This window comes from Zonotrichia albicollis, chromosome 7 (genome assembly GCF_047830755.1).
Source record: "Zonotrichia albicollis isolate bZonAlb1 chromosome 7, bZonAlb1.hap1, whole genome shotgun sequence".
In the NCBI taxonomy this organism is placed as follows: Eukaryota; Metazoa; Chordata; class Aves; order Passeriformes; family Passerellidae; genus Zonotrichia; species Zonotrichia albicollis.
The window spans coordinates 39202823-39214858 of record NC_133825.1 but is presented as its reverse complement, the minus strand read 5'-3'; the positions used below and the strand labels follow the sequence as shown (position 1 = coordinate 39214858).

The window sequence follows — 12036 nt, the reverse complement described above, 5'->3', positions numbered from 1 at the left end:
CTCCCTGACTTTTATAGACCGGGGGGAAGGGATTTGGTGTGCTTTAATCCGTTCTATTATATGAACTCAGAAATGGTTTTCACTCTCTAGAACTATAAATTAAACTGGCTGCAGTTATTTTATTCCTGATTATGCTGAAAGTTACTGGCAATAATTTGATGACTATATTTTCTTGTCTTTATTTTTTTCTTCTTTTCCAAATTAACCTGTGAATTTAGTTTCTGTGGTAGTAAGTAAATAATGCAATAAAACTGAAGATAGTAGCCAACACATTCACATCTTGATGCCTGAAATTGTGGATGAACAAGTAACAGCTTCTTTACGTTGCAGGTGAAATTTACTGTATTCAATTCTCAGCTCTTTAGGCTGCAAGAACATGTTGTACAAGAAAACCACATTATTTTGCAGTACCCTACATTTTTTTTTTTTAATCTAGAAGACTAGCCACCTTTTCAATGTAAGTGAATATACCTTTTCAAGTCTTTAGACAAATACCATCCCAACCATTTTAAAGACAGGAAAAACTTAGGTCAAGAATAATTTACAGAAAAGCTTTTTACTTGTGCTGTACAAGCTATTATTAAGTACAACTAAAGATAGAAAAGTATCCATTTTACTACTGCACTCCTAAAAATATATGAAAGTAGGGAAAAAATTCCATCTGCGTGGCTTCCTCTCCTTTCTCCTGACCACTGAGACAATTTGTCTTCTAAAGCCTGGTAACAAACAGAGAAAAAATGAGACTGCACTGGTGAGGCCACTCCTCAAATGCTGTGTCCATTTCTGGGTCCCTCACCCCAAGAAAGACATTGAGGGTCTGGAGTATGTTCAGAGAAGGGTAATGGAGATGGGGAAGGTCTAGAGAGTCCTATAATGAGCTGCTGAAGGAGCTGAGGGGGCTCAGCCTGAAGAAAAGAACACTCAGGAGTGACTTTACCATTCTATAACTACCTTAAAGGAGTTGTACCTGACAGAAGCTGAAGCTTGGCCTCTTCTCCCAGGTAACAAGTGACAGGCCAAGAGGACATGGCCTCAAGCTGTGCCATGGGAGGCTCAGGTTGGACACCAGGAAGAATTTCTTCATGGAAAGGGTGGTTAAGCATTGGAACAGGCTGCCCAGGGAGGTGGTGGAGTCAACATCTGCTCAAGAAATCACAGGACATTACACTTAGTTCCCTGGTTTAAATCGACATGCTGGTGTTCAGCCAAAGGTGGGACTGGAAGATCTTTTCCAGCCTGAATGATTCTGTGATTCTGTGGGAGATGGACACAGACTCAGATTATCTCTGGATGAGTTAGGGGGCACACTGTACATTTTGGAGTGTAATACATCAGCGGCTTCTCTACAAAGTGATAGGGTTCTTGGAGTCCAACTGTGCCTCTAGTCCATGGGAATTAATAAATGTGTCTTTGATGATTTATTTCAATACAAATTACTTGCCAGTGTAAGCACAGCAGAATCCAGCTTCAGGCAGGATACTTGGTACCTTAGAAAATACCAACTTCTAAAAGCTTTAGTAAAACCTACTTGGGATTCCATCAGACTCAAGTGCCCATGTCAGTTATTGTCAATTATTCCATCTATAAGGACATGTCAGATACACAAAAGACACTATTCTGACAGCAGGCCTGCCCCAAAATGATAAGTTTAGCATAATGCACTTGACAATGAGAAAAGCAATAATAGCTATTTTGGGGACAAAAGAAAAATACAATGGATCTGATGACTAAGTGTTCTGGTCCCCAGTGTAAAAGCAAAGTAGATCCCTGTCGTATTTAACTTGATTCTTTTGAATTAAACACTTCCATTAAAGTTTCCCACAGTAGCTTTAATATTTAATTATGTATTCCACCAAAGAAAAGAACAAAATCTTTGCAAAGGGTTTTTTTGGGCTTTTTTTTCTGGATGTGAAATATTTATCAGCATATCTCTTTGGACAAGTATTTTTATCCCCCAGGCAGGGAAAAAAAAAAACTTCCACGATCAAATCGGTTTCAAAACATTTTATTTTACAGCTTGAAAGTTTTCTATACTTCAGCACCTCATGCCGTGACTTTGTTATTTCACTTGTTAATGAATGGTAATTAAATCTCTTTTGGCTGAAAAGGTTGGAGGGCTCCTGCTGTATTACAAAAACAATTTCTGAAAGTTACAAAAATGCCCAAATGTCTAGAAATTAAAGCATAAAGTTTGCCATGTTTTGAGTCCAAGTTTTAATCGCTCAGAAGGGTTTGTGAGGGAGAACAGCACGTCCCAGTGAGTGTGCACAGCCCCCCCAGATTGAACAGACATAATTATGTCACTTTGTATCTACCAGAGTAAACACAATCGTGCTCTTAATAATCTACATTGTGGCCACAAACTTCCTTGATCTTCCTAACAACTGTAGCTAACACTGCATAAACCCTATAATACACTACCTACACAGAGAACTGCTACATATGTACATCTAAGTAAAGACTTGTTAATTTTGCATTTGCTCAGCAGGGCTTGAAACATCAGCCTATTAATTTTTCTTCTTTTCTGTATTCTCATTTCTTTCAGGTGCTTTGAGCAGAAGATAAATGGAGTGCGTGCTTACAACTGAGGTAGATAAAAGAGAAATAACTACATATTAAGGCATTTTGTGGCATTACAGTGCTAAATAGAGACACAATATTGAAGAAGAAATATCTCCACTATCCATTTACATCCGTGCAAGTGTCTGCTGGTATCAAATGGGCAGATTTGGTACACAGATTGTAAAAAGAACTATGTTAATTCCAATATAAAATGTAAAATATATAAATGCAATATAAAATGTAATTCCAGTGTAAAAATGTGTTTGATTACATGCAATATACCATTTTTTCCTGAAGGTGATACAGTGATTTCAGCAGATTTTGAATCTCTTTTAAAATTACAGTTTCTCAAACAAGAAACTGGGAGCAGGAATGCAACTAGATGAGTGCATTCCTAGACTGCAATTTTAGGAATGGGTTTGCTTGAAGGAAACCTCACCCCTAACGTGAAGTGAGGAACATCAGTCTTGAGGGGTGGTAATTTTGTCCTCATATAAATGCCGGATGGCTCCTTCTCCCTTTAAATAGAAACAAAGAAACAGAAAATTCATATTTCATTCTGCAGCGCAGAGATGTTTACAAAGTAAGGAAATCTGCGTCCTCCAGAGTTTCTTTGATGCAACCACGTTATCAAGAGATCATTTAAAAAGTGTTGATTAAAGCCTGTTAGGCTAAACCTCCAAGACTAGGTGTCTGGATCTAATTACAAAACCACTGATGGAGTTTGGAATTATTAAAAATTAGAAATAAATGAGCTTTCTTTGTGCTATTCCCTAAAATGGTCAGAGCACCTCATTAGAGCAAGTATGTACATGAGCTCCATGACTTCAGATTTCTAATCACCATCCTGTTCTAGCTGGAATATGCCTGTTTTCAAACAAACAGCCACATTCATCAAAGGCACAATGGGGAGGGTTTTTTCCTTTGCTGAATTTTAATGAATATATAGTGTTATCTGTCTTCACATTTTACCAAAATTCCAGCGATAATTGCCCTGTCTGTGACATTTGCAGAAAGTCAGCAGTGTGCTGTGGGTGCACTGACAGCCCCAGGGAGCTGCTCCATCTGAGAACCCAGGAGGTCTTGACTTTGATGGCCTCAAGAGGAGGGAACGAGGGTTAGCTGGTTCCACTCTCCCAAAGCTGGGGAGGTAAGCAGAGCACTACAAAGACAAAAGGCAAAATTCCAACCTCACTGCAATATACCTGGATGCTTCAGAGAGAGGTCCTGAGATACTTAAGATTAACCAAGTGAAGCTTTATGAACTTCTAGTTTATCATAGGAGCAGAAGGCTTTACGAAGAAGGTCAGTACATTACTTTATTTCACAGTCACTGACACTGAAAAACAAATGTGAGTGCAACCACACTTGTACAAAACCTAGCCTTCTCACATGAGTATCTTTTCTCAGTCCCCACCAAGGGAAAAGAAAACACTTCTGTAATTACTTTTCTATTTGCCCCTAAATAATTGTCAGGATAGGAAAAAGCTCAGAGAAACAGTGTCAGATTCTAGTTATGCATCCTTTTCCAAACTTGACCCATATAGAAGTAGGAGAATAGCCAAAAGATGGCACAGATGAACTTTACAACGAAAACCATTTATAACTGCTTTTAATTGTATCAGTGTAGCTCTAATGGATATGCCAGCTGACAGGAATAACACTCTGTATTTAGATGGCTTATCCCATCTCACTATTTGGTTTCTAAGTCTGGGGAGAGAAAATGATCCAGAATCCATGCTCATTTTTTCCTCGTGCTCCCATGGAGACAACAAACAGATGTGCTCATCAGTATGGAAAATTCTATGCAACTGAATACTATAATATATTATGCAGAAGTAATGTGCAACCAGCCACGTGCAAAAGCTCCCAGTTACTACTGACATCCCTCAGTGCAGTTATTTACATATACAGGACTGCTGGATTAGGTCTCTGGTGTGGATTTAAGCTTCATATTTTCTCACAAATCCTTATCAAGATCAAAATGGGATCCGGGTGCTAGAAGCAACCAGGAAAATAGTGATGCAGAAAGGGTTCATGGAGCTGAAGTTAAAAATAGGAAGATATAGAACAAGACAACTTACACAACTGGGAAAAAGCAACATTCAGAATCAGAGAGCTGAAAAAGAGGATTTTAAATTCACAACCAAAATCTTAAACACTGAATTTTCATTTTTAACACAAAACAAAGCTAAATTCCCACTGTTACTATATTCCTTCAGCATCACATGCAAAGCTGCATTTATTCAATACCACGATGTTAAACCACAACTCAAAGCTATCTTGTACAAATCAATAAAAGCTTTAGATGATAACTTTGTGTAAGGTTATCCAAGAGTATTAATTCTCTTTCATACCAGGGTAGTCAATAATGTTGTTAATGCTATTGTCCTGACAGGATCCTCTTTTTATTAGCAAAACCAGCTACATTTATTTCAGACATGATGTTAACATTAGCCAGCAAGACAGAGAATCAAGTCAGTGGTTTTCTGTCAGCTGGGATTTAGAGATATCTGAGATTGTATGAATCAAATGGCCTTGGCTCTCTGGCCAGCATCCACACAGCAGGCACAGGTTCTGCTCAGCCCCGCCTGAGGCAGCAGGGGTGTGGGATGGCTGGATGGCAGGGATGAGGACTCCTTGGGGAAGAACCTGACTGCACAACAGGTTCTCTGTGCTGCAGAAAGCCAGCAATGTGACCTGCACACCTGGGAGGCTGGAGAAGGAGGGCTGAACAAGGTTGTTGTCCCTTACCAACAAAAAGCACAGCCTAGAGACAGCAGAATTTGCAGTTACCCAGGACTGGCATGCCCAGTTATGCCTCTGGGTTCTTCACAGCAGGATGCAGTCCAAGAGGCTTGACTGGGGTACAAAGCAATGAGGGGCAGAGGAGAGCAAAGCCCAGCACCACCCCTCAGCTGTCACAAGATGGGAGAGGTGCAAGCCAGGGCTGGCAGCACAGTGCTGGTGCCTTCTGAAGCTCTGCTGGGGACCGCAAGATGATGCCAGCCTGCAGAAGCTCCACTATACCTGGATGTGCTTCCAAAACCCAGATGTCACAGAGACACTAATGCTCATCAGACTACAGGCATGACTGCCCAAAAGAACAACCTGAAAAGCTGACCCAATAGCAGGTATTTATCCTGACCCTATAGACAGTGTATCCAGCACTAAATGACTTTTAATATGAAATTTCTTTCGCTGTATAGCATGGCCCTGTTCAGCTACCATCAACTCACACAGTATTTTTTATTTTAAAGCAATTATGTCCTTAACAAGTGGAGTTTTTATGAGAGGAATTAATTTTAGGTGAGATATAACAACAAAATGTGGGTGAGCTTCTCCTCATTTTATGAACAGAAAGAGACATGATGCCAGAGTCTGAAATGGAAACACCAAATCTACTGTGAAGGAGACATTTAGCTGCTGCAAATGGATTATCAGGCTACTATGGTAGCCTCACATATTGATCCTAAAGCTCCAGAAAGGCCATTAGCACTGCACAATTGCTGCTAATTCCAAACATTAAGGTAACATTATGCAATTTGCAGATGGACAAAAGTCACTGTTTATCACTGATTATTTTGCTAATTTAGTCATCAAATCATTTGTTGTCTGAAATTAAGGAAGACTTAATAAAGGCAGCTTTGAATTCTATTCAGAAACGGTACAGAACCATTGGCTTTAGTGTGTGAGGAAGGCACCAGCTGAGGATGGAAATGAGTGGAAAGACAAAAGGCTTTCTGTGCATACAGAAAAACTTGGTAACAGATCACATCATCTGACTGCAGAAATCTAAGAAACCTCTTGTTAAAGTTAAAGCCCACCCTCAGCAGGTTTTCAGATGATGAGCTGAATGGGGCAGGTGACTCACCTGAGGGATGGGATGCCATCCAGAGGGACCTGGACAAGCCCAAGAAGTGAGCCCATGGGAATCTATTGAGGTTCCACAAGAACAAGTGTGGGGTGCTGCACCTGAGGCAGGGCAGGCCCTGCATCAATCCAGGCTGGGGCATGAGCAGATGGGGAGCAGCCCTGCCCAGAAGGACTTGGGAGTGCTGTGGGTGAGAGGCTGGACATGAGCCAGCCATATGCACTCACAGCCCAGAAATCCTGCTGCAACAGGACAAGGGATAAGGGGTTTTTACTAAAGGAGGGTAGATTTAGACTAGATATAGGAAGGAAATTTTCTGTTATGAGGCTGGTGAAACACTGGCCCAAGTTGCCCCAGAGACGTGGTAGATGCCCCATCCCAGAAATATTCAAGGTAAGGCTGGGGCTCTGAGCACCTCATCTGGATGGAGATGTCCCTGCTCATTGCAGGGGGATTGGACTAGATGGCCTTTAAATGCCCCTTCCAACCCAAACTGTTCTATAATTCTATGCTTTGATGTCAGAGACAAGACACTAATCTGTGTTCTCTGGGCATCATCTCACTGGTATGAATAATTTAACTGGACTGCAGAACGTGTTCAGCAACATCTCTGATGGATGTTCTTGTCCTGGCCATAGATCATGGTAAATCCAGACCAGACTGAAGGAACATGAAGGATAACATTCAGAAAAATTAGGCAACAAAACTGTATCACCTCAGTCAAATTTGGCCACATTCTGATCCAAAGGGTCTAAAACAAAAATCTAGCTTATGCAGAAAGTTGTGCAGACAAAAGTGTTGTTTTCCCATACTTCTTCTGTTGCTCCTTGCGTTTCTGAGACAGATATTTCTTTTTCATTTCCAGAAGCTCATTGTTAAGTCTTTCAATTTCATGTTTGTATTCTTTGCTCTGTGTTTCACACATAGTCAGTTCTGAAGACAAAACCTAATAAACAAAACACAAACAGCAGAAACAGGAGATATTGCTTCACTTACACATAAGTACTTTTACAAGCACTTCCTCTTTTTATATTTCATGATGTAAGACATGATCATTTTCTACCAGAATTCTTTTTCCCACTTGATGTTTCATTTCATCTCACCTCCATTCACCTAAAAACATCTTACAAAATAAAGGTTATACCATTTAACTATAATACAACATGTAAAATATGCTCCAAGCTTTACGGGAATGGCATTAATAGCTACATTAGCTCTTAATTTCTGGGACATAAAGCTGGGCAAAAATCCAAAGTTAAGGTCTTAATAAATCAGGGAATTATTTTATAATAATGGGGTTTATTCACAGGGATGCATTGCTAAGTGGAGTAATTCAAACCACACAGGCAAAGTAGTACCAGGCACTGCAAATATTAATACAAAGCCACTTATATGTGAATCAGTAAAATTTTGAAAAAGGAGGAACATGCATAGTGCACCTTCTTTCTTTCAAAAGGGTAATAGCTTGACCTGGCACCCCAAAATGCATGCATGCCATCATGCTACAGCATGCTGTGTCTGAAATGCAAAGCAGCAATTGACTGCATTAAGGACAAATAAGGACCGTATGGAGAACTTCAAATCACGTTCAGTTTAGCTAAACCCTGGCTTCTATTTTACATTTTCTACATTGTTTTTCTTCTCCATGGAAAGCTAAGATTTGCATAACAGCCTCTTTGTTTCCTAAGGGCCCATCTGCTCCTGCATTTTTTTCCTCATGGTTAGTATAGACGTGATTATGATGCAGTGAACAGGAGATGATGACTTCTACAGAGAGAGGAACTGCAGAAGTAGATGAACTCCTGGGGAGATGATCTCTCATGCAGGCAAGAATAGGAGAAGATCAGCTTATTCATAGAATATCATTGAATTCTATCACAGAATCACTTTTTAATATTATGCTTTTTAAATGTCCTACAAGATTCTTTTGGAAGCAGGAACTCCTCCCTCCAACTGACAAGGGGTTAGAACAGGTTCCTCCTGTCATCTCCAAAAGATCTGGAAATCTAAATATACATGTACACATGGCAAGAGAAAAAACAGTAACTTAAGACTGGATTCTCAGTATATTCTCACTGGTTTGTTAAAAAGAAAAAAAAATGGCTTTGATCTGCTTCTTAAAGATATTAACAGTTTAAGATAAAGGGAAGGAGAATAAGCTGAATGAAAAGCTGACAGTATCCCAGAATGCCCATGCAAAATACATATGTACAGCATTGTGCTGCTAACTCATATTGTAACAAGATTTTTGCTCTATTTTAATTTAAAAAGTAGAACAATGTGCAAAACAAAAGTTTGTTTGCTGCTCTGTGTTGACCCTTGAGGAGATGCAGCAATAACCCTGCTTTCCTGGGTTATCAGCTCACTGAGCACCTCCCTGCAGCCCCTCCCCAGGGACAGCGGGCACCTCTTACCTTGATCTGCTTGCCCTTCTCGCGGAGGACGTTCCGGTACTGCTGCAGCTGCTCCGCGGCCTCGGGCCCGGGCTGCCGGGCCAGCACGTGCCTCAGCTCCACATACAGCTTCTCCTTTTCCTAACCAAGGGACAACACGAGGAGCTCTGATTAAACTACTACAGCAGCAGCACAGCCTGAGAGGAAATCAACTGCACTGAAAATTGCAACTCAGTCAGGAAGGTATTTGGAGAAACAAATCTGCCTGTGTGTCAGGCTTTCCTCACTAGCCATAAGGTATTTAAAGTTGTTGTGATAGCAATGGGAGAGCTCATTAAGATAAACATCCAGCTACTTCAAACTATGAATGAAATGCTCTTAAAGACCATCACCAGCAAGCTCTCTACCTCAGCACTTACTAGAAGAGTATCCAGGGCTGGGAAATTAATCACTAGAAACTGTGCTTATTGTAATCTTTCCTTTTCTGAGTCACACTGCCTTACATTAAGGATCACAGCTTCACCCAACAGGATGTGAGCTGGCTATAGAAATGTCAGCAAAGGACTGTACAAAAGAGTTACTTCTTCCAAAGAAAATCCTGCAAAGCACATGTACACACACACAGATATTTATATATATATAACCTTTCAGTTTAACTGCAGGGGCTCTGGGAAAGCAATTATAAACAGCAACAATTATGACTAGCACAATTACCAAGTAATTTTTGTCATGTGTCTCTTCGTCCTTTATGTTGGAACAGTAATACTTGTGGGAGTTGGATATTGCCATGCCTGAAAAGAAACCATACCATGGACCCACTTACATCTTTCTGTACTGCAATGCTGCTTTCAACTGTGTTTTGAGAGTCTACTTGTTTTTAGTCTGAGGAATAAAGCTCTGAAAAAAGCCACCTTCATAGTTTTGCACATTACAATAGTTTTACTATCTACCCTGGAAAACAAAAATTCTTAAATAATATAATTTGGTAAGATCCCATCCTTTTCTGGTACAATGAAAACTGGAAATAAACAGGAGACTAGCAGACAAAAGATTAAACTGAGGAAGACAGAAATGCCAAGAAGAAGGCAGGATAGGTGATTATTTACACTGGATTTGCAAAGCCCTTTTTAACCGTCTTTCTTATAAGGTCTCTGTACAACTCTTACCACAGAATTTGTCTGTTGATGTGGGAAATGCTGCCATCACACCATCTAAAATTGCTACATTTGTGCTTTCTCAGTGGTTGAGCCAGGGTTTTCAGAAGTGGTTTGCTATTTTGAAGATGTAAAACTTTAGGTGTCCAGTCTTCAAGAACATAAAGAGTGTAGAACTTTTAGACCTCATCATTTTCTGAAAACTATGAACTACAATGATCACAAGTTGGGACACCAAAATGGAATCACTTCAAATCATGCCTTACTTTTGCAAGCATTGTCCTTAAACTCTGCAGATTACTGAAGAAGAGTTCCCTATAAATGAAATTGTTCACAGTTTATCTCTGGAAAAATCAAAACCTCCTGAGACTCATACTGAGGTTTGCATAGCAGCAAATACTAAATTGAGAATTCAGTTTGAGTAAAGAGTTAAGTATTCCACATCATAGTGTTATTCCCACTACCAGCTTTTCTTACTTCTGAGGAAGTAAGATTTTACTGCAACGTAAAAACAACTGCAGAAGAAAAATCCACCTTATCAAAATCTGGCCAGTCTATATTAACATTTCAACCCTGAACATATCATATATTTGTATTTTGTAATAGTGTAATGGTAACTTGGATAAATATGGGGCAATTGATAGACTGAAGGTCTTAAGTGCAATTGTTTTCCAATTTTTTTCTCTCCCTACCCTCTACAGTGGCCAACCAAGCTCTTCAAACTTTGTGCAATGGTGTGTATAATAACCTCATTTAGAGACAAAGCATGCAATTCTATTGTAAGGAGAATCTATTTTATGCAGCAGAGACTCGTTAGGTGTCCAATGTATATTGTATCCATAATCCAACAGAGGCAGAACCAGATGTCTTATAATGCATATCTTGTCCTTCCTTGCTGAGCACTGTCCATCTCTTTTACATCTAGTCAATTAATTTGTCACTGAGTTAGAAACACCATATGTCAGCAAAACATTAAAAGAAAACCCTGGATACTTCTTTCCTATTCAGCAGAACTTTGTGTTCACAGGTTGGCATTTCTTTAATTTCTGAAATTTTACTGCAGGATCCAAAAAATTAAATTAAAAATAAATTAATTAATTTAAAAACACCACCACAAGAGTAAATCTATGAGTCACAAGGTGCATGTGTAGGTACTTCCATCTCTCAACATAACAAAACAGAAATGATCAAGAAAAAATATCAGCACAAATTCATAAAGAAAAACTTTGTTTTCTGTAATAGATTAAGTCTATCCATTATGACTGGGTTTCTTTGGCTCATCCCAAACTGCCTCCCCTCACATTACCCTCCATCCTCACACCAGGCTGCCATCACAACACACATCTTAGCACAGCTGTGAGGTTTTGAGATCAAGGAACTTGGAGTCACAAACACACTGCGAGGCACAACTCTTCTTCTTGAGGTGAGGGAAGATCAAATCTCTGCAAACCCAGGCTGCTAAGAGTAATGCACCTGTGTTCAGATCAGGTCTAGGCCACTAACAAAGCTTTTTATGGGATCCTTCCACCATGAAATTCCCCTGAAATTCAGCAGATGCTTGACTGTAGGACTGAGCCCATAACTTCAACAAGCTTCACTGGTCTATGACACAAACTAAGCCAAGATGATGGTGGAGAGGTGATGGCACATTCATTTTGGGTATGTAGGACATGTTGGGACATTCAGGCCGAGGATTACAGTTAAATTTCAGGCATTTTAAAGATAATTTAGGACCTTTGTGAACACCTGCTGTAAAAATTCTGCAAATAAAATTGCATATTATTTTTAGAATAACCCTTCCTGTCTTAGATTTGTTTCCTAGGGAATCTCTGAGGAGCTCACAGATCTGTCTGTAGGCCCAGCCATTACAGTAATTTTCTTCATCCTTAAGTCTCTCAACCATTAATTTGGAGAGGGAGGGTGGAGAAGTAAGTGGTGCTTTCCCCTAAATTTAACTAGGTGCTGTCTCAGCCATATTCTGTAGTTCTCCTGGTCTGCTTGCTCTACAGAAAATTGAGACAAAATTCTTTTCTTCTGCAGAAGACTGGCTAGC

At 39.8% G+C, this 12036-nt stretch overlaps 1 protein-coding gene across 5 annotated transcripts in view; it reads right to left on the bottom strand.

Moving 5' to 3' along the window:
* Nucleotides 1-1989: 1989 nt before the first annotated feature.
* Nucleotides 1990-12036, bottom strand: part of CFAP58 (cilia and flagella associated protein 58) — a 58149-nt gene continuing 48102 nt past the window's right edge. For 4 of the 5 annotated variants that reach the window (XM_026799665.2, XM_026799666.2, XM_074545188.1 and 1 more), the window contains 3 exons: nt 8851-8970; nt 7249-7382; nt 1990-3080 (listed from right to left, as the gene is read on the bottom strand). In XM_026799665.2, coding sequence (XP_026655466.2) covers nt 2957-3080; nt 7249-7382; nt 8851-8970 — 378 coding nt within the window. In that variant the 3' untranslated portion in view covers nt 1990-2956. Of the gene's footprint in view, nt 3081-7151; nt 7383-8850; nt 8971-12036 lie in introns of all 5 variants that reach the window. The other variant, XR_003382716.2, reaches the window with a different exon arrangement.